General features: G+C 36.7%; 1 protein-coding gene across 3 annotated transcripts in view; it reads left to right on the top strand.

Moving 5' to 3' along the window:
* ift80 (intraflagellar transport 80 homolog (Chlamydomonas)) overlaps window positions 1-23,900 on the top strand; it is a 166,881-nt gene that overhangs the window by 26,973 nt on the left and 116,008 nt on the right. For all 3 annotated transcript variants that reach the window (XM_052017971.1, XM_052017969.1, XM_052017970.1), the window contains exons 4-8: window positions 754-864; window positions 2,067-2,135; window positions 5,537-5,646; window positions 14,006-14,095; window positions 14,916-15,053. In XM_052017971.1, the coding sequence (XP_051873931.1) occupies window positions 754-864; window positions 2,067-2,135; window positions 5,537-5,646; window positions 14,006-14,095; window positions 14,916-15,053 (518 nt within the window). The remainder of the gene's footprint in view (window positions 1-753; window positions 865-2,066; window positions 2,136-5,536; window positions 5,647-14,005; window positions 14,096-14,915; window positions 15,054-23,900) is intronic.

Raw genomic sequence — 23,900 nt, 5'->3', positions numbered from 1 at the left:
ATGTGGAACAAATGTTGACATTTTCTGAAATGTCTACTTTAGAGCTTGGAACACAAAAGGTAACAAATTTACATGGTTTTCACTGAAGTTAATTGAAATTTCTTATTTCCTTTCATTAAAAAGTACTGGGTTAATCAAGATTGATAGTTTCAAATTTAATAGTGAATTTGTATGCTGTGTTGATTTAATCGGACTTTTATTCAAGAATGAACTGTTTAGAACATTAATATTCCCCTGAAAATAATTGTGGCCAGAGTCAACTGTTAAGAAAGGGCATAGCCTCATTCAAAATGGTTATTAGGTTGCTTTTGTGAGCTACTTAACTCTCAGGTATGTGTGGTACCCATTTCATTTTTCATGTGGGCTATGTGTACTGTGGAAAAGATGAAACAAACTACTGGGCAAATATCTGCTAGATTCTTGCAAATTTTAAACAGCTGCATGTAGTTCTTGTACGTTTTACTTGAGTTTGAACAACAAATGAGAAAGCAGTAGAAAAAGTAGGTGATAATCCACAGAAGTGTTGTTATAGTTAAAGATTGTGCAAAAAAGGGAGAAACAAACTGGCTTACAGAGGACATTGTGTGATGATCATATGAAGTCATATGACCTTGTTGTGCATGACCATGCCAAATTGTGGAAATTTTTTGTGGAAGGTTGCAGATACAAAATAAATTTATCTGATTATACTTCATTCAATCATTTATGCATGTAGTGATTAAAATATTGATCATTTTTTTTCATTTGCCAAAGGCAAATTTCATTTAGTCTCAAAGACTGGACGAGTGGAAAAAAGTGTAGAAGCGCATCGTGGAGCTGTGTTAGCGGGGAGGTGGAACTACGAGGGAACTGCTTTGGTAACAGGTGACTGGAGGAAAATACTATAAAATTAATGTAATCTGTTTGAAATTATAATCATTGATCCATCTTTCAACCCTTGTGTTCTGCATTTTGCAATATTGTATCTCAGCAAGATAAGCTTTCCTTAGAAACATACCTTCTACAGAAATCTTGCTGGGTATACACATGATGGCTCAATAGGCAATACTTCTACAGTTGTGGTCCCGTATAAGACATATTTCTGGTGCCTGCAATATTTAATTAATATGTTAGTTTCAGTTCATCTGTGAAATTTCTGAAATTATTCAATATTAATATTTGTGAATGGGGGGGAAAAGATTTGTTTTTTGCACTTTCTTAAGTGCACAAGTCCTTTCACACTGAGATGCATGAAGCTCATAGGCTAATGTCACTGGGTCAAACTAGTGTGGCCAACTACACAGATGTTTTCGGTGCACGTTTTACGTGCAAATGTGTTTCAATGTAGCAGTTTGAGGATACAAAGCATATGGTAGTTCTTTTGGATATCAGTACGCCGCAGTGTATTTGCACATCAACAGTAAGATCCTAGAACCCAGTGCTCAATAGTTGCCAGTAAAAATGGATGGTAATATTTAATATAATAAGTTCCTCAAAACCCTGAATTATCTGTGTTGTTGTATTCCTTTTGTGTAGCAGGGGACTTGGCTAAGGCAAATGCACAGGAGCTCCCTTCTCTCAAATAAAAAGGTTAGCTGGTTTCACTGAACCCAAGGGAATATCTGGAGGAAAAATCTGAAAATTTATAACAGCCTGGCTTCAGACTGATTTCTAGTTTTCTGCATTTCTTACAGGAGGACCTATAGAACACAGTAAAAGATTATTTGACAATTTTAAGTTTCACGTCAGGGGCCATTTTTATGTTTCCAGTTCCTGAATTTAAAAAAAAATGTGTTTACTTTAACTTGTCCTACTCGTGCAATAATCTCCAAGAAGCCTCCTTTTCTAGCTACTGTAGATAAACCAAGTCTTGACTGTGAACCTTACTAACATATTTCTGATGGCTTAAGTGACTTGAAGTAATTGGACAATGTACCTTGCACATCTATCAATTGAAAGCAAAGCAATTCTAGGAATACTTCTAGATAATAAAGAAACTTGCAGGATGTTGCTTGCAAGTAAGGAATAAAGATTTTCATAATTATTTTAAACTTTGCATCTGATGGCATACTATTTGTATTCTACAGCTGGTGAAGATGGGCAAATTAAGATTTGGTCCAAAACTGGAATGCTGCGATCAACCATGATACAACAAGGTAGGATTTTTGAATTGTTGAATTCTTCTTGAGGAAATCCTTGTGACATACGTTGTACAGTCGTGTACTTGGAGTAAGTGCAGGATTGATACCCATGACAGTTACCCCAGGCCCTGAAAACTGCATATGCAATTGATTCCATAGTAAGTGTGTGACTAAGGAACCATGTCCACCAAAGCATTTCTCACTAGGGGGAAAAATAGCATGCTCCACAGTTCTGAAGAGGTGATTCCTCTTTTTACGCTTCCTGCAGGTGGTATTCTCTGATGGGATGATCTTTTGTCTTCTCTCAAATGCTCCAGATTTATACAAGAGCAGAAGAAACAGGAACTCGATGAGGCCACAGGCCCCTCAATCCTGCTCTGCCGTTCAATACTATGAGTGCTTTTACCTCCGATCTATTATTGTACCAGTTTCCATTATCCTTGACTCTCTTAGCGTTGAATAAATTCAATGATTTGGCCTTCGCAGCTCACTGGAATAGGAGATTCTTAAGGTTCATCGGAAGAAATTCCTTCCGTCTTTGTCTTAAATGAGAGACCCTTTTTACTTGTATGCCCTCTAGTTCTGGATTCCCTTATAAAGGGAAATGTCCTGTCTGCATCCTCCTTTCAGAATCTTATTTGTTTTAAAAAGGTCACCTTTAATTATTGTAAACTGTGATGATCTATAGCCTAAGCTGTGCAACCATGAGGCAATCCCCTCACCTGAGAAGTCAATGCAATGAGTCTTCTCTAAACTTAAATAAGGTGACCGAAACTATGTGCAGTACTCCAGGTGTGGTGTCACCAACACTCGGTAGAGTTGTAGCAAAACTTCCCTACCTGTTGTAATAAAGGCCAGTATTCCATCTGGCATTCTAATAACTTCCTGTACCTGCAAGCTAATACTTTGTGCTTGGTGCAGGAGGTCAGCTAGACCCACTATTCAGCTGCATTCTTTAATTTCTCATTTCCATGATATTAAACTTTTTCATGTTTTTAAACAGGTGAGGATAACCTTGTAGTTCCCCACATTCTGCTTCATCTGCCTTTTTTTTGTTAATTTGCATAACCTACTAAATGGGTTCATATAAGTTGGTTGTAAATGTAACTAGGCCTTTATAATGTTGATTTTCAATCAACCACTTCTTTTAAAAAAAATGCTTTCTACACTCCATTTTCATTGGATATATGCTATTATCAGTAGGCTTCTTGCCCCTGGAACCATTTGCACTGCACAGGGTGGAAGGTATAGCCAGGGGTCAGGTAGCGGTAGAGGGTTAATGGTGGTGGGGGTGGGAGGGAGAGAAAGGCGTTGTCACTCACAGAAACTTGGAATGGTTGTAAGGACAGAATAGGCTTCCCAGCCCATTGAGTACATTCTGGCTCCATTGAAAAAGCAATCAAACTGGTCTGACTCTCCTGCCACTTCCCCACAGCCCTGCAAATTCTTTTCTTTCAGATATTCAACTAGCTGTCTTTTGAATGCTAAAATTGAAGCTTCTTTCACTATTACCCCTAACATTGCATTCCAGACACCAAACACTTGGTGTGTTTGGAAACACAAAGTAAATCCTCCTGTCAGATCTGTTTGTTATGCCAATCACCTTCACTGTATAACCCTGAGTTCTTGACCCCCTCCACCAATGGGAATAAAGTTTCCCTTTATTTACTGAATCTCTATCCCGTATAATCTTGCAATGAGATCTGATAGATATATTTAATCTTCTTTGTTCCCAGGAGGAGAGGCTCAGCTTCTCCACTCTGTCCATGTAACTGAAGTCACTCATTCCTGAAATCATTTTAGTAAATCTCTTCTCCACACTCCTGAAAATTTTTGTATCTCTCTGAAGCAATAATGCCCAGAGCTGGACACTACAGTTCTGTATGAATCAGTGTTTATAAAGGTTCACAAGATTTCTTTATAAAGCTCGGGATCCTGAGTTTTTTTTTAACTACTTTGTCAATCTGCTCAACCATGTTTAATGAATGATGCATGTATACTCCAGGATGTCTCTGTTCTTATTCTTTTAGAATTGTGCTCTCTAGTTTGTACTACCTCTTCTCATTCTTCCTAACAAAATGTAACACTTCACATTTCATGACATTAAATTTTATCTGCTACCTATTCACCCATTCTGACAGCCTCATGATATCTCCTTGAAGCTTATTACTATCCTCATAGTTCACTACACCTTCCAAATTGTGTCATCTGCAAATTTGGAAGTTGTCTCCTGTACATACAAACATAAGAATCATCAAATGTTTGTTGGAGAAGGAGGTGCTAAGTGGTCTTCATCTGCCTTTTTGGTGGGTGGTGTTGAGAGGAGGGTGATTAATCTGGATTCTAGTGAGACTATCCTTTCACTCCATCAATACCAGAAATGAAGAGAGAGTTTCTCTTCAGAAATCAGAGTTGCTGCATGTGGTATGAACTGATCTCCAGGCCTGATGTTTCATGAACTTCTGTACATGGAAATCAATTTATTGACTTAATTCCCCAGCATCCCTACCCTATCTTCAGCCTAAGGTATCTGCGCATGGGGCAGAGAAAGCAAAGAGAGGGTAATGTTCAGGAGTCTGTGGGCAAAGCGACACCAAACAGGATTTTTGTTTAAGGATTTCTGTGTGATATTACCTCTGTATCAAAGATTATTATTCATGTTTGTGCTACATGGCTCCTGTAGGCTAATTATAGTGTTCATTCAGTTCTTGGGGATTATGTCATTTATTCTTAGTCCATACCAATGAACCCTCAAATATTGAATTCAATAAGGTTTTTTGGCTTGCTCTTTTTCTCTTCCCTTTATGTTTGCTATTTGTTAATTTGTAAATTTTTAAAGCTGTTCCTTATTGACTTGTATGCCTTTGCTGCGACAAACGTTGGAATATTGCTTTATTGTGCCTTACCTAGGGAGAGAGGGATTCCATGAGCTGTTCTTGTTGAAAGTTGTGATCTGAACCCAAGATAAAAGTCATCTTTGAGTCTGCTAGAATAGTTTGCCAATATTAATTATTTAATTTGTACCTAGAGAATAGCCAGTTGGTCAAGCTACTAAGACACTAACTAAGCTCAAAATTAATGGTATGGGGGAAGAGGAAGGGAGAGGAGAAAATAGATGTAATAAGGAGTAACTTAAAGAAAAAAATAGCTTTGGTATTGCTGTGTCCTGCAAGTTATAATTGAACATGAAAGGAAAGCACTGAAGGTAACCTTAAAATAACTATTATAAGATTTAAAAAGAAGTATGTTGGATTATTCACTTTCATTTCACTTGTGGGATAGCATTTTAGCACACAGAATACTGTATGTCATTTTGATAATGTAGTTATGTACATTTTGTGAATTAAGTAAAGATATAATACAATATATTTTGTTTATATATATATATATATAGCTACACTTCAATGTTTCCACAGGTACACCCGTGTATTCAGTGGCATGGGGGCCAGATTCGGACAAAATTCTCTATACCTCGGGAAGACAACTGATCATTAAACCTCTTCAGCCAAGTGCCAAAGTCCTGCAGGTATGTTTAGAGCCTGAAAATTTGTATGCTGTTAATAATATGCAATCTATTTGGGTACATAGTTAATTCTGTCTCTGCCTTAGTCTTTATGGCCCTGTATGGTGTATTTACCAATCATATCTTGAAGAAATGTATTATTAGTTAGCTTATAAGGTTATTGCAACTTTTTTGACACTAAGGAAAATAGATTTGTGAGGTTTGTTTTAGGAAGTGAATGTAAAACTGGTTACATTATAGAAGCCATTCATTAGAAAAATAATAAGAATGTATTATAACTATGACTGTTTAAACTTTGTGTCTGTGATTAATTATATAGACTCCTTGCTGAGCAATGTAAACAATGGCTGCTTTCATACTTGCTACATACAAGGTACTGGGCACAGTCAGAATTATACATTATCTTAAAGACGAAATGCATGCAATGTTCTTGAAAATGAAATGGACCAACATATTGTAACAAAAACAAAGCATAACAACACTATTTGGGAGTCTTTAATTTACTTCAATTTCTGTTATAGATTGGTACAAAATATAATATTGGGCTTGCTATATACATCAGCTCACTCAGTCAAAAAGGAAAATATACTTCTAATTAAAATGTAGATAATTAAGTAATAACAGTTGGTCAATGATGTTCTGTGGTCAAGTTTTCTTGCACACTGTACAAATTTATCCCAGAAAACTTCGTGCATGAAAATTTGGAATTGTACTTTCAGTAAACCTGGCTGGAATTTCATTTAAAATAATAGATTTTACCATGGGATAATTACTTATCATTTCACATTTAAGCTGCATTGGTTAAAATTATTTTGATATTTTGTTTTGTCAAACGTTTTCCTTTCCACATTTTCCCCACTTGAAGTTTTGTGCCATGGCCTCATTGTCATTATTATTGCTGTTTCAATGCACTTTTTTAAAAAAAAAAGAGGTATCAATTGATTGACTTGCCTCTGACTGTGAATTAATATTTGGTGATCTGTGCATAAAGTATTCAGCCACATTTTAGAAGGAAAATAAAATTTGATTGCATATAACTGAACGTGGATGGCTATGATGTTACTGATTGCTTATCTGCTTTTGTATTATCTCCATGAAACCTGATGATTTATACTATATCCTAATAATGCTGATCTCCTTTTCTTCATGGAAATTTCATACATTAGAAAATGGCTGCACTTTTACAATATTAAAATACTTCCATCAAATAACATCTTGTGGTCAGTGTCCGTTTACTAATATGTGATGTATATATTGAAAGTGACAGCATCTATTAGTTAAGAGTTCTGTTTGTTTTGCACACATACAATGAAGTAACATGGAAGGAAATGCCACTGTATTGCAAAAGTTTGCATTGTAAAAATGACATTAAGTGACCCCCTTCAAGTTGTAAAGAGTAAGTGGGTTGCTGTTCCTCCTGTGTTGGATTGAAGTATTGGATTGCTCTATCCAGCGGCAATGTGGGAGTATGCTCCCGACAATTTCTTCAGCAGCTTACAAAAGTAGCTCATCAGCACCTTAAAGAAAATTAGGAATGGGTATTAAAATTTGGCATTGCTGCATTGCCTGAGAAAGTATATCATAGCACAAATTTATTCAAAATATTGTTTACCTATTTCAATAATCTTTCAAATATTACTTTCTGTGATTAAAATCACAATCACTCAATCACTGTAATCACTCAATACCATATAAGAAATGTATTTTAATTTAGTTTGCTAATCTATAAGCAAAATACAGTGGTATGCAAAAGTTTGGGCACCCCTGGTCAAAATTTCTGTTACTGTGAATAGTTAAGTGAGTAGAAGATGAACTGATCGCCAAAAGTCATAAAGTTAAAGATGAAACATTCTTTTCAACATTTTAAGCAAGATTAGTGTATTATTTTAGTTTTGTACAATTTTAGAGTGAAAAAAGGAAAGGAGCACCTTGCAAAAGTTTGGGCACCCCAAGAGATTTGAGCTCTTGGATAACTTTTAGCAAGGTCTCAGACCTTCATTAGCTTGTTAGGGCTATGGCTTGTTCACAGTCATCATTAGGAAAGGCCAGGTGATGCAAATTTCAAAGCTTTATAAATACCCTGACTCCTCAAACCTTGTCCCAACAATCAGCAGCCATGGGTTCCTCTAAGCAGCTGCCTAGCACTCTGAAAATTAAAATAAATGATGCCCACAAAGCAGCAGAAGGCTTTAAGAAGGTAGCAAAGCGTTTTCAGGTAGCCATTTCCTCAGTTCATTATGTAATTAAGAAATGGCAGTTAACAGGAATGGTGGAGGTCAAGTTGAGGTCTGGAAGACCAAGAAAACTTTCCAAGAGAACTGCATGTAGGATCAACTGCATCTGGAAAGGCAAATCAAAACCCCCGTTTGACTGCAAAAGACCTTCAGGAAGATTTAGCAGACTCTGGAGTGGTGGGGCACTGTTCTACTATGCAGCAACACCTGCACAAATATGACCTTCATGGAAGAGTCATCAGAAGAAAATCTTTCCTGTGTCCTCACCACAAAATTCAGCGTCAGAAGTTTGCAAAGGAGCATCTAAACAAGCCTGATGCATTTTGGAAACAAGTCCTGTGGACTGCTGAAGTGAAAATAGGACTTTTTGGCTGCAATGAGAAAAAAGGGAGCAGAATTTCATGAAAAGAACACCTCTCCAACTGTTAAGCACAGGGGTGGATTGATCATGCTTTGGGCTTGTGTTGCAGCCAGTGGCACAGGGAACATTTCACTGGTAGAAGGAAGAATGAATTCAATTAAATACCAGCAAATTCTGGAAGCAAACATCACACCGTCTGTAAAAAAAAAAAGCTGAAGATGAAAAGAGGACGGCTTCTACAACAGGATAACGATCTTAAACACACCTCAAAATTCACAAAAATGTGAAATTTTAAACATTTTAAATATTTTCATAATCTCCTTGAAATCAGAATAAATACCCAAGGGTACTTGTAATTGTTTAGGCTCATTAGAGGTCACTAACAATTATTACATTGTTAAGAGCATTTATGCTATCTATTAAGTTTTTGTTGCACATTTGGGTGGCAATTAAAATGTAAATAGTGAATTGCTTGAAAATCCTAGGGAACTAAATCCCCCCCATTAAAAAAAAATCAGTGCAAAACTAGCAGAACATTGCAAATTGGGGTAATTCCCAATTCACAGGGTTTCTTTCCTTGTTACAGGGTAGTTTATGTCTTAATGTTGAATGGTGAGCATCATTAACATTTTTTTCAACAAAATCTGGTCCATGTATTAGAGAACAACAAAAAGTTTGGTACTAAGGCAAAATAGTGTGGATGTTGGAAATCTGAAATAAAAATTGAAAAAGCTACAGATCAATGTGGTGACCTATTTGTGTCATGATTTTCCTGGCTTGCACAACCTAACCTACAAATATTGAACCCCTTGGCCAGGAAAGGTCCAGTAGGCAAAATTTCGCAGTCAGCAGATTACACAGCTCGGTCCCCACTGAATTTAAAAATAAATTCAAACTTGCTTTGAGTGATCCTCCTATTGGGGACTTCCATGAATCCAAACAAGTCAAAGCAAGCCCTGTCCACAACTCTGAATCAGTCTCACTTCACTGCTTGGCTGGCTTTGTTTCTATACTGAACTCCTTTGACATCTGACTTGCAGAAAAGGCGTTGTTATGAGAATCCTTGTTTCTAAGCTTTGATTGCCTTTTCACAGGATATTATTCTTCTACAACTGGGGTCCACTCCCTTGCTGCTTTTTTCCAGTACATTGATATCTATTTTGATGCTGCTTCCTGCTCTTGCCTACACTGGAATATTCCATCAAATTTTTGCCAATTTTCGTATTTTTCTCACCGTTACATCTCGCCTCCAATCTTCCCTTCCCTTCCCTCCCTTGACTAATTGATCTGTATTTCTGGGACAAACACTTAACATAAGTTCACTGACTTCCATGGCTATATCTATAGTACTTTCTCCCATCTTGCTTCCTGAAAGGATTGCATTCTGTTCTTTCTGTTTGCATGTGTTCTGAAGATGCCCCCTTTCATTCCAGTGCTCATGACACATTCTCCTTTTTCCTCAACTGACAATTCTCCTTCAATCATAGTGATGGGACCCTCATTTGAGCCCATTCCACTTACCACTATTCTGCTTGAAATCTCTTATTCTTCTACATACTAAACTTCCACGTTTAGTGAAGCATCCTTCATTAATTCTAACAATTCCATCTTAATGCAATCATGAAACACATCTTTCCCTCCCCTTTCTACTTTTTAAAGAACCTATTCCCTATGTAGTACTCTTTCATTCCTCCACTTCCAACTCTACTCACATGGTTTTTTCCTTTGCACCCTCAGGCAGTGTGGATCTGCCCTTTTACCTCTTTCCTTCTCAGTGTTCAGGCCTAAACACACCTAGGTGCAACAGCAATTTATTTTTTTTACTATTTCTGTTTGACTGCACTGTCTGCTCACCATGCATTTCTTTCGGCATTGGGGAAAGTGGTGGCCTTGTGGAGCACATTCATTCAGATGGCAAGCATAGTCATGTGCTTCTGGTTACCTACCTCCCTTTAATTTTCTATCTTAGCTTCAGTCCGATATTTTTGTTCTTGTTTGGTGAAGCTCAACATCAACTTGAGGAACAGCACTCCATCTTTTAAAGGTACATTACAGTCAAATTCAATGATTTCAGATAATTTGGCTACTGCTACTTACAACTATGTTAGACCCATCTTGTGCATCTTTTGCTTGTCCCATCGTCACATCTTTTGGCATTTTAATTCCTCCTGTGTTCCACATTCTTGCGTTTCTTTCCTTTTTCTCTCCCCCCCCCCCCCCCCCCCCACTTGCTCTGCATTTTACTGACAAAAAATTATTGACCTAAAATGTCATTCTTTTCTTTCTGCAGATCCCAGCTAATCTGCTGAATGTTTCCAGAACTTAGTTTTAATTACAGAAATTGTATTATATTTTCAACACAAAATTTAATAGAATGACCTGAATTAATTGAACTTGTATTGCTGTATTCATCTTTATTTTAAGCAGTGTTTGTGTTCAAACTTTCTGTTAGAGTTATGAAGCAACTGTTACAGTTGTTTGAAAATTGATTTTGCTTCTGTCCAAGGCATATTGCGTGCAAAACAATAACTTTTATGTATAATCACATGCTTCCCACACTAACTAGCGAAGAAGAAAGATTTTCTAAAAAAAACCCTTGACCTTAGTATTTTTTATGGTTTTTCAAAACTATAAAGATGGAGACAAAGTATGGGGGGAAAAATATCAAGAGGGCAAGTGGATGATGAAAGGGCCACATGAGGAGTGGTTGAGCACTGAAGAGAAGCTGAATAAAAAGCTAGCTTAGTTTGTGTAGGATAGGACAATTCTGTACGCAGATTTGAAAACCATTTCAAGGATCTCAAGGTACTTTTGTTTTTGCATCTTGGAGTCTGTGGTTTGGCCACTGTTGGCTAGAAGACTTTGTGTGAGTGGGTCTTTTAACTGAGTCATAATTGTAGAAAAGGAAGGGCAAGCTAAGAAAACATTTGAGAAGTTGAGATCTGTGGAATACAGTGTGGGTTAGGAGGAATAAAGTGTGGGTTAGGAGGAATAGAGGTGGATGCACAGTTGCGGGGAGCTTAACTTGATACAGTACAAAGGTTCCAAAAATATAGATTGTTTTGATTTGACAGCTGAATAAATTGATGTAGTCATGCCCAGATACAAGCAGAAGCCAAAAAGATAGTTTCAGTTTTTCCAGCATCCATCTAGAGGAAATTATAGTTCATCCAGGTCTTAATATTGTACAAGGAGTAACTAATTGGTGATGAAAGGCTGGGAGAATAGAGTTGGGTTCCTACAGAGAATTGGATTGCTGGGAGGGAAGTCAAAGCATCCTTGAAAGTTGATGGTTTTGTAGTGAATATTGATTGATAGCATTTCCTCAAAGGCAGGTTGAGAAGTTGAGACTGGCAAAGGAAGAGTTGGCACTGGGCCGTGTGAAGATAAGGTGAATATTGACAGTGAAAGTAAAGTTGTTGAGGTATTTCAGTTTGTGGTGAGAGCAGGAAACTTGTCCATGATTGCAGTCATATACTAGAAAAAGAAAGAAAGAACCTAACTGGCGCATAATCTTGCCCCTTCCACTGTACTTCAGAACCATGAAAGGGTTCACTTTACACTATTCTTCCACCCCACCAACCTTCATCGCTAACAGATGATTCTCTGTCTTTTCCAGTGCCTCCAGGCTGATGCCACCATCAAATACATTCTTCCCTCCTTTTCAACATCCTGAAGAGTTTAATCAATCTGCTGTCAGTCTACTCCTCGGTCACAATAAAAGTTCAACACCTAATGCAACTTCAGGAGATATTCTTTAAGCTCCATTCTTCCTTCTTTCAGGAGCTGAAACATAAAAGTGCAAGTAAATCACAAATTATTAATTTAATATACAATATCGGCTGCTCACTTTGCCATCCACCCTTCTTGGGGAGATGAATAAATTAAGTTTATGCTCAGTCCACAAGTGCAATGCTGAGCTTTCGTACATCTGTCACTTCTACCCAGTGTTTGGTTCTTAATGTGATTCTGTCCCAGTCTCCTACATTTATTCAAAGAAATTCAATGTAACATTGAGTGAGACTAGGCATGTTGCAGCTTATCAGATATGACTAAATTCAAAAATTTCAGATAATTATTTTTCTATTCCCATTTATAGCTTTTCTAGACCCATCTTTTATTTCTTTACTTCTCCTTTTCCCATGATATTTCAACATTTAATGGTTCCTGCCTTACACACGACATAGCGAGTCTTCAAATCTTTTGTTCTTTCTTCCCTGTCTGCCCTCTGGTCTTTTCTGCATTGTAAACCTTATCTAAAATTTTCATTTATGATAAGATCATTAACTTGAATGGTTAACTCCATTTCTCTCTCCATAGCTATTGCCCGATTTGCTAATATATTTTTCAGACCTTTATTGTTACAGATTAGGTTACTATTGGTGAATGTCCCTTTAAGACATAGCACTGTGTGTGTGTGTGTGTGTGTGTGTGTGTGTGTGTGTGTGTGTGTGTGGCATGTTTACGTCAACAGAAGATAAGGGTGTAATGACGTTTTTGGAGCAGACAGTCTGAGTCAGTCAGAAGAGAGAGAGAGACACCAGCCTGCTGGTCTCTGTATCGATGGATAAAAAACAATGACTGTGTCTGTCACTACAATCCACGTATGGATTTTTGGAATAATCCAGTGGTGTCCACTTTGTTGTTAACCTGTAGTGGGAAACAGGTATTTGTGTGGACGGCCACGATTCAAGTGCCTTTTGGGGTGGCAGATGCTTTGGAACAAAGCAGTGGAGTAGTCACTGCTGAGTAGACACTGAGGGGTCGTATGGGTTCCATCGTGGAACATTTGGATTTTGTAATATCTCTATTTTCTCTCTACATTTTGTCTTCAGTCAATGGTGGTTTTGCAGAAGCCTTTGCTCAAGTTTCACCTTATGGCTTGCTGAACTGAACTTTGAGAACTATTCCTGGACTTGGAGTTTGGGAATTTGCCACACACACACTACGAGTTTAGTTTTTGGGGTTAATGTTTAAGATCTAACATTTTTACTTCTAACATTCTAACATTTTTACTTCTTTCTTATTATCGTAAGTAGTTATTAATAAAATAGTTTTTAACACTTATACATGACTCGGTGTGTTTCTTTTGTTGCTAGTTCGTAACATCATCCACAAAATATTGCTTTTGTATGGCAATGAGATTGTTGTATACTAGAGAGGTGGAAGTATCAATCTCATCAGGGGTATAGGCTTGGTTGGGGTTGTAAACTTAGTTTATGAACTTGTAAAAGAAGTAATTGTATAAAACATTTAAGATTTACTACTTTGGATTCATCAGATTTCTTTAATGGTTGACTGAAAACGGACACTGTTCACTATTAAAGTGAAATTAAAATTATTAGTTCTAGCAGAAAACAAACTGTGTAAGCTGCCTCAATTGCAAGATATTTTTTGTGACAATAAATTACTTTGCTTTTCATTGCCAAGAAAAACTCTATCATCAATTTATTGTTGGCTGTTGCCTAATGTATTTAAAAATGGATATGTATGGTTTTCTGTGCATTTTTAATTTATTATTTGGATTTAAATATAAAAATACACTATTTTAATAGTTTGATTCTCTTTTGAGTATCAAAACTTGGAATAATTGATCGTGCTCCTCTTAAATTTGAGTAATAATCAAAAATGCCTGTACTTGTCAGTTTCTCTTATCTGTAAAGCTACTACTTTTTTTGCATTGTAAAAGTTAACACTTGTGGAATTAAGAGTTTGTCTATGATTTGTTCACATCTCAATCTATTGTATATCACATTTCTTTTCACAGTGGAAAGCCCATGATGGTGTTATTCTGAAGGTAGACTGGAACACTGTGAATGATCTCATCCTTTCCGGTGGTGAGGACTGTAAATACAAGGTTTGCATTCTGATGAATTCTTTGATCAAACACTTACCTTGAATACAGATTGAATATAAAAAAAGAATTGTTTTTTGAATGTGAGAGATGACAATTATTTTAAAGAAAAAAAGTGCAGAAATAACTTCACTGTTAATTATATAGGCCTGGTAGAGATTTGAAAGTAAGATGTCAGTTGTAACCTATCTTATTAAATTCTCCCATGTTGGAGGAAACTACATGAAATAGTTCATAGTTAACTATGAAGTGGGAGGAGAACTTACCACAGTTAGATTGTTCGTGTGCAGCTGGGTACTGCTCCAGGCTGACCACTGTCATCTTGAAAATCTCCAATGAGAGGCAAAACCAGTGGTGAAAAGATCAGTAATTTAGATTAGAATGGAAATGCTAGTTCGCGATCAAAATAAAATATTGCATAGTAGCCTCTTTCTATACTGTAAATTTTATTCAAGTCTATGAATGAAAAACAAAAGAATAGATGGAAGAAGATTGGAGGTAGGATTATGATAACCTGTATCTTAAACCATAATCAAGCTTTTTTTCTTTAAAAAAAAGTAATATTTTTTAAACGGGTTGTTCAGTGGTTCTTTTGTTGAAATTTATGGTTTATAGCAATAAACATTTAAGCTTAAGAAGCAAATTGTAATCCATAGCTACATAGCACATTTTAGTCCTGTTCATTAAATGTGTGAAATAATTTGCTGTTCATCTTAGGAATCTTGTTAAAAGTTGACCTTCTGGATGAAATATGTAGAAATTAAATTTATTTATTCACATTTGTTGACACTACTTGAAAGGATTTCTTAAAAAATATTTTCAGGTTTGGGACAGTTATGGGCGTCTTTTGTATAGTGCCCAGGCCCACGACTATCCTATAACATCTGTGGCTTGGGCACCTGATGGTCAGCTGTTTGCTGTGGGATCATTCAACACTCTTCGTTTATGTGACAAAACTGGGGTAGGTGATAAACTATGCATATAATTTTTACTAACAGAAAATAATTCACACAATTGCCATTGGTATTATGTCTATCATAACTATTTGTTGATATTAAGCAAAAAAACCTCATCATTCATTTTTGTTCATAACAATTTTTCTCTTGCCTCTTTCTTGTAAGAGTTTACTCTTTTCTGGTATAAAGTTGGTTGATATCTGAGCCTGGTGTTCCTGTGTTACCTTAATGTGTCATTATTCTAGATCCTTATCAGCACTAGGTAATAGTAATTTTCTTTTACTAATCTGAAACCAATGGTGTTAACTAATCAGATATGCTGATTTAACTGTAATTTTAATCTGTTAAATACAATTCTCTTTTTTTTAATTGTGATTGTACTACAGATTGTGATCCAAAACTAATATCCCTATTGTCTTTATAAACTGCATTGAACTCATTAGCTTTACGCACACTAAACAAAACTAAGGTAATTCTAAATGACATGTAAATATTCGTTGAGGGCCCAATGGATCAAAAGTACTCCACCTTGAAAAAGAAGTGGTAATATTAATTACCTAACATTGATTTCTTTATCATTTGCAAAGTGTTCATGATTACAGATTTCTATAATGCAAGATTTTTTTTAACTAATGTTAGGTTGAACTAGTGTATTCTTCTGGCATTCTTGAAGGGGTGAGGAGGCTGTTCTTCAGAAATGAGAGAATCTGAAGTATTTTAGGCTGTCAATGATGTCTGTGTATGATTCGACTTTCTCTTCCACCAAGAATTTGTTGCTTAATTGTCCCCAGGTCTAGTTTCTTAGCTTCATGCAATTATTTGTCGATTTCTAGTCCATCAAGGTTGATGAAACAGGTCCTGTTTCAAGACACTGTTATAATATTTCATCCAAGTCCTGGCCTTTGTGTAATCAAACAACTAACAAAAAAAGGAGACTACATAAATATCCCCTTTCTCAAAGATGGCAAGGTCCACCAAGTGATTGGAAAAGAAAAGGCTGGAGCATTTCCAAGCATATTCAACCAAAAGAGCTGAATAGACAAACTATCTCTGCTTTCTCCTGATAACTCCACCATCGTTGAGGCTGGTCTTTGATCAATTTGATTCACTCCTGTGATATCAAGAAACCAAGGCACTGGATATATCAAAAACTTTGTGCCAGACAACATCCCAGCTGTACTTCTTAAGACTTGCACTCCAGAACCAGCTGTTCCAGTACAATTACCATGCTTGTATATATCCAATAGTGTGGAGAACTTCCAATATATCCTGTTCACCAAAAGCAGGACAAATCCAATCTGGCAAATTGCCACTGAATCAGTCTTGCTTGAAATATCAGTAAAATGATGTTGTTGACGGCTATCTAGAGTTACTTTGTCATCAATAATTTGTTCACCAATGCCCAGTTTGGGTGTTGCCAGGACGATTGCCAGGCTCCAGATCTCCTCATAGCCTTGTTCTAAATAACTAAATTCGAGGTAAGGTGAGTGTGACATCAAGAAGTTCTGATAAAACTGAAGTCAATGGGCATCAAAAGGAAAATACTCCAGTGGTTGGAGTCACGTATCACACAATCACCATGGTGTCAGGACATTACTGCAAGAGTTCCTCAGGGCAATGTTCCATGCCCAACCATTTTCACCTGGCTCATCTTTCCATCACAAGGTTCACAAGGTCAGATGCAATAAAGTTTGACAATAATTGCATAATGTTCAATTCCATTTGTAGCACCTCAGGAAATGAAGCCTTCCATGCTTGTGTGCAGCTAGATCTAAGCAGCTTCAGGCATGGGCTGGTAAGCAGTCAGTAATATTCATGCCAAAAAAGTGCCAGACAATGACCATTTCTAACAAGAGGGAGTATAAATTCATACCCTTGATGTTTACTGTCACAGAGTCTTCCACCGTCAGTCTGCTGCAGGTCACCATTGACCAGAAGCTTGCACTATTTTTAAAAGGATCTAATCACTGGTAAGAACATAAGGAGTAGGACAAGAATTGGCCACTCTGCCCCGATGACTTCACCACTTGAAAACCTATTACCACAGTGCCACATTCTTGCTCTAAATATGTCTTTTGATTCCCTTAATATCTTAAAAACTTGTTGATCACTGATGCATTATTATATGGCAGTGATATATCAATTCTCTTAAAGAACTGCCACATGCTAAGTCCCACCAGAGTTTGGCTTGGGGGTACTAGCAGTTATGGTCAAGGTATTACTGTCAAGAATTTGGCCCAGGCAAATTTAGGAACATTGTACAAAGGTTAACTTAGTTAGACTTTATTATGTTATTTTACTTACAGTATTTATATAATAACAAAAGTTATGTTGGCCTTATTGGTAAGGAGGGTTGAGTATAACAGTAAGCAATTTTTACTTAAATTAAGCTGGGCTTTGGTGAGCTCACACTTGGAGTAGTGTATGCAATTTTGATCTCCATACAAAAAGAAGATATACTTGCCATTGGTTTTGATGGAATGAAAGGCTTACTAAATGGATTCCTTGGATAAGATGGTCTTCCCATGAGAAGAGATTGAATAGAATGAGTCTGTTATTTGGAATTTAGAAGGATGAGAGATGATCTCAGTGACATACTACATTCTGATTGCTTGACAGGATACATGTAGAAAGGCCTTTCCCATTGCTGGAGAATCTAGACTGAGGATAAAGGTTTGACTATTTGAGGTGAAGATAAATATCTTTACTTTCAAATTCCTTTGAAATTCTGTTTCTTCTGTGTGTTGAGTTAATTCAGAAATGAAATCATTACATCTTTAGCCTCTAAGAAAATCAAGAAGTAGACTTGCTGAGAAAGTAGAATTTAAGGTTGAGGATTGTCCAAAACATTAAATAGTAGATGAAAAACACTGATGCTGGAGGAACTCAGCAGGCCAGGCAGCATCCGTGGGGGGGTAAAAAAGCAGGTGGTCAATGTTTCGAGTCAGGGCCCTTCTTCAGGACTGAAGATAGGAAAAGGGGAGGCCCAATACATAGGAGGGAAAAGCAGAGCAATGATAGGTGGACAAAAGCGGACACTTACCTTACCTCTTTTGTCCACCTATCGCTGCTCTGCTTTTCCCTCCTATATATTGGGCCTCCCCTTTTCCTATTTTCAGTCCTGACCTGAAATGTTGACCGCCTGCTTTTCTCCACGGATGCTGCCTGGCCTGCTGAGTTCCTCGAGCATCATAGTGTTTTTCATCTTGATGTTCCAGCATCTGTAGTCCTTTGTTTCTCTATTAAATGGTAGAAGAATCTTGAGGACTGTACAGCCTACTCAGCTCTTTTTTTTACTGCTGGTGGGAGATTTTTTTTGCTGTTTGCTGTTGAAAACCTCTACAGAAGTAAAAGCTCAGAATGATGTAAATACTCAGCAGGCTAGGAAATATGTGGAAAGAGAAACAGTTGATGTTTCAAGTCAACAACATTTCATCTGTACAGGAAGGAATAGTTTTGTGAAGAGGAAGGCAGAAGAGAAGAGTAAAGGGAAGCTCTGTGTTGGAGTGAAAGATGGAGGACAAAATATGAGGATTCAAAATTGCAGTCAATATTCCTGGCTCTTTAAGCTAGTGAAGAACTCCTAACTGGAAGTTCAAAATACAAATAAGTTCATGCCTCCATGCAAATTCTAGTGGAAAGTGCAGTTATTATGTTAAAATGGGAATTTTGCATCTGTATAGATGAATGGAATACTGCTCAAAAGCCTCTGACCAATGTGGATGATATTCAGCCCCTGCTGTTTCCTACACAAAGGCATTGACCTTCCTGTGTCTTGCTGTTGAATGCTGAAGTTTGGCACGATTGAATTTCTACTTCACCATTGATTGACCTTGCCCGATTTTCTGCTGTTTGAACATTCTCATCTTTTGCAGTTTAAATGATGCCTGCACCAATTTTGCTTTGATGTCATTGCATTAAAAGGGAATTTTGCATGCTTCTCTCTATTAATGGATGCATGCTGTATGCTTGCATTAGTTGTGTTTAGAATTATTAAGCAATTATGATAAGAACACTGCCTGTGTTACAACACTGCCTTTGGACAAGCACTTTCAGTATCTGGCAGAATTGACAGCATGAATCTGGATTTTGGACAGTGATGGACTCATTGTACAGATTTCTACTTCATTTGAGTGCTTCTAAACTTCTTTATCTTTGATCTTGTTCAGTTAATTTGTCAAAATATTGATGCTTTAAATGTAACCATATAATCCTACTGCTTACATTTTACAGAGAAAAGTTTTACTTAGATTCTGATCAATGATTTTAGGGAATCAAATGATTAAGAGCAGAGTGGGAATTGGGCAAATATTCCATGTTATGAAGTTTAAGATAATAACAATTATATGCATATAATTTTCCTTTGCACTTAAAATCACCTCTTGTGTTCTGTTTATAGTACTATAAATTTCAGATTCAACACTTACAACACTGATAATTAAATAAATTATAGGAGACAAAGAACATTTCGTTTGCAGCAAAGTTGGCAAGAAGTTTAAGAAAAACTTTTGAGAATTGTTCCACTTTCCTGAGTTTCCTTTTGAGAATCATTTTGCAGTAAAATTTCAACTGGCTTTGAAATGATTAATAAAAGGCATGCTTTCATTTTTTTATTTGCAGATTATCTGCAGATATTGCTAAATAAGCTTTTGATCATTAGTGTGGCAATTTTGCATGAATATTGATGATTTGTCATTTGAGCTGTGTAAGCTTTTTAACATTTTAAATCTATATTTATTGTGGTACTTGGAATAACAGTGAAATTGATAATTGTTAAAGAAAAATGTCAATTATACAAGAGGAGATTTGACGTGCCAAAAATCTTTTGGAAAAGTTGCACATGCAGAGAGGTGGGTGTGAAAGGGGATATGGGGAGAGATGGGGCTGGGAGTGATGGTAGGAGGAGGATGTCGGAGCTATTGGACAGCTTATATATTTAAAAAAAAGAAACAAAGAGATGCCTGAGTCAGCAGTAAATGTTCTCCCAAGCCATTCATGGAGTATTTGAGCTCCAAGATTGTGGTTGGATTCAAGACCAATTCAAGATTATTTATATAACTAATTTCTATTTAGTGATCAATATTGTTGCCAGTTCTTTGTAAATTTTTTTCAGGCCAAATTTAACTTCTGCAATATAAGATTTATCACTTAACATACTTAGTTGCTCAAGAATTATTAATACTATCAATAGTTTTGGGAAATGTTTAAATTCATATTGTACAGTACAAATCATTTGTTAAATGTTTATTGAATGCAAAGCATTTGTAGATTTTAAAACAATACATTACTTTTCTGGGTGAGGCTCAGTAAAATTTTAAAAGATTAGCAAAATAGCAATTTCATTGGTACTGTTATTGTTACTGCTTGTATGGACTGAGTCACAGATGTTGGTGTTTTGGGGGGAGAAAAATTGACAACCCATTTCTGTTTCATGAAACTTTAAATTTAGAAACGGCTTGCATGGAATCTTTCCAGTATGAAAGTTTGTGGTTTCCTTCCTCGTCCTCGTCCTCGTCCTCCTTCTCCTTGTCCTCGTCCTCATCCTTGTCCTCCTCCCCCTCCACCCCCCCCCCCACCCTGTCATAATCCCCAGCCGCCACAGACATGGAGAATAGATAAATGACAGCCTCAGACACAATGGGGCCCCGCCAGGCCCTCTGGCAGAGTCATTAGTTTCTAAACCATTAAATCATTACCTTTGCAGACAAGGCAAACATGCGTCTGAGAGTACAACCCATCATCCATGCCAGATTCTTTGTCTGACAGTGGATATTCTGCCTCAAAATGCCAACCCTGTAAAGCCTACAGAAATGCAACCAAGCTATTAACTCTTAATGGACTTGCCAGAAAATAACGATCAGAAGATCCTTGGAGTGATATGTGTTTTGTTTAAACCACAAACAGGGAAAAAATGCGTTATGGGTCAGATTATATAACAACCATAGTATATTGTTAAATAACCATTCTATTTTTTAATATATCTATTTTGCCTATTTAGAAGGCCAAACAAAAACAATATTTATCTTTCAGTTTTTTTTGGTTCAAGATTATAACATCAAAAGTATAGTAATCCATCTTGTGTATTGCAATAATATACTGTGATTACTTTCCTCCCAGAGAGCAATTGTTAGGAATTATATTATCCATAAGGATCTGATAATTTTGAAGGAAAAGGAAACATTCCTTTTATTTTCAGTGATTATTCCCAGGTAAACTATAACATGGGCAAAAAGAGTTCAATACTTAATCTGCTATGCCCCAACAAATTAGTGTTTTTCTGTTTTACATTAAACATTAAATTGTGTATATCCCTGTCCATTTTGGCAGTTATAGCAATTAAGCAAAGATATGAAAATTGGTAAAAGATAATAAATGGCAAATTCTGCAAACCCTTGCTCCCGAGGAGGAGACATCTTGAGAAGGTTTGTGAATTGAGGTTCGAATGTTGTATTTCGACCTTTGGCCTATGCTTCCATTAAACATAACTTTCTCTCTCTCCCTTTGGAAATCCTGTAACCAAACTGTGTGATGCAAGTACATTATTCTTTCTATCCTAGTGCAGCATACTATCTGAGTGAACAACATTGACAAAACACATAAACCAATGAATTGTTTTATTTTCTCAAGGAAATTAAATGTGTTTCTAAAATAGAGCTTTGAACAGTTGCATCACGAAGAGGTAAATAATGAAAAGGTATTTAGTTACACTATTATCAGAAAATGTTGTTAGTTGTAAGTATAGCGGTCCCCACACTAGTGTGCAATTCCTGCTCCGTTCAATCTCCTGATTTAAACTCATATAATAGTGCAATTAGTATTTAATTAACAACTGTTACTAAAGGCTTCTAATATTTAATCATCGTTTGCAGTAGCCACCTAAAAGACTTGCTCTTCATGCTAACTGTGTCTGGGTTTAGTTTAAATCCATATTCTAGAGAAGAAAGGAACACTGCTGCTGATTCCAAATGATTTTTAGATTGGGAGGTGGGGTAGTATAAATACTTATGCTCAAAGAAAATAATGAGCCTTACAGATTTGATAATGTGACTAATACCAATGCAAATTGGGAACATACATTTTTTTTTGTTGCACCTGTTTTTCACCTGAAAAAGGGTACAGCAATGCTTCTCCATTTCAAACCTGGAATCTCACAAAGGCAAATTGCTATATCTTATCGGTGTAAATTCTGGAATAGTGGAGAAGCAAATGAATTTTCATTACCACACTAAAATCTAATGCACAATTACAAATAAATGAAAGAATATTGAGATTCAAGAACATAAGATTTTCAGAAAAATCTTTTATTTATAACAAGACAGAAGGAGGTCCTTCAGTCTTATCAGGTCCAAGCCAGCTCTTGGGGGAGCAATTTGATTAGTCCCATTTTTCCATCTTATTTCCCTGTACCCCTGTGAGGTAACATCAGTTACTGCTGTACTACAGTGCCATAGGAACAAAAGAAGGCCAAACAGACTGTTGTGTTTGGTCCACCATTCAGTGCCTGATCATAGACCTCAACTCTTTTTTCCAGACTGATTCTCATAACCCTGGACCTCAACCTTGAATATTCTTAATAATTGAAGATCTCCACATTTCTGTTGTGAACTTCAAAGATTAATAACCCTTGAGGAGAAGAAGTAGTTTTTCTAATGCTATAAATATAGTCTCTTAATACTGATATTATATTCCCTAGTTCTAGATTCCTCCAGTAGGGAAAATATCCTCCCAGCACCTACCAGTCCACAGAATCTTGTGTGTCTCAACAATATCAGATGCATTCCAAATTCTGTAGAATACATCCCAATCTGCTGGGTCTTTCTTCTTTGATCGCCCTAATCAGTCTTGTGAATTTTCTCTGCACTGTCTCCAAGGCAAGTATAACTAAGGAGACTGCAGACACTACTTCAGAATGACTCCTGGCATTGGTGCTCTGTGAGGAGACAATAAGCAGACTGGATCTTTATTCCTGAGTTTAAAAGAATGAGTGGTGATCTCACTGATACAAGCAAAATTCTTGTGTGGCTTGACAAGGTAGGTGCAAGAATAATGCTTGCCCTAGTTGCAGTGCCTAGATCAAGGATCACAATCTCAAAATAAGAGGCCTCCATTCATGGCAAATTTGAAGAGATTTTTCACCCATGGGGCTTTGAATCTTCGGAATTCTTTACCTGAGAAGGCTATGGAGGCTCAGTGGCTGAGTACATTCAAAACAGACATTGATAGATTTTTGGATATTAAGGCACCCTAGGGATATGGAGTTAACACAAGAGATGATGGTGAGGTAAAAGATCAGCCATGAATTTATTGAATGGCTTACTCCTGCTTCTTATGTTCTTACAGATGTGGCCTTGTGAAAGTCCTGTCCATTAGTAGCAATATTTCCCTACTTTCGTACTCCAAGCCTTAAAAGTAGAATTCAACATTTAATTTGCCTTACTAATTATTTGATGTACCTGGATGCTGACCTATTCCCTAACAATTGGATTTCATCCATTTTTGAAAGGAACACTGCTGGTGACTCTGTAACAAAATGTTTTTTGAGGGGGAAAAGACTGCCTTATTGACTGCTGGCAAAAACTGAAAAATCAGGACATTCTTGTTTTACTAAATTGTTTTCAATATTTTCTCCCTTTATAAAATATTAAACAGATGCACATGATTAAACAGGCAGCTGCCATGTAGAGACCGGTACAGCGTACTGATAAGAAAGTAGTCAACATGCTCAGTACAGATGGTTTAGATCAGCAGTGTTGGTGATATGACTGTACTGTTAAGAAATTTTAAATTACTTTCACCTCTGCTGCCACATCGTTCAAGTGCTGACTCATGGAAAGTGAGGCAGTGTTATTAAA

The sequence above is a fragment of the Pristis pectinata genome, chromosome 6 (assembly GCF_009764475.1).
Source record: "Pristis pectinata isolate sPriPec2 chromosome 6, sPriPec2.1.pri, whole genome shotgun sequence".
NCBI lineage: Eukaryota > Metazoa > Chordata > Chondrichthyes > Rhinopristiformes > Pristidae > Pristis > Pristis pectinata.
Note: the sequence above shows the minus strand (reverse complement) of the source record. Positions and strands in the feature narration are given on the sequence as shown.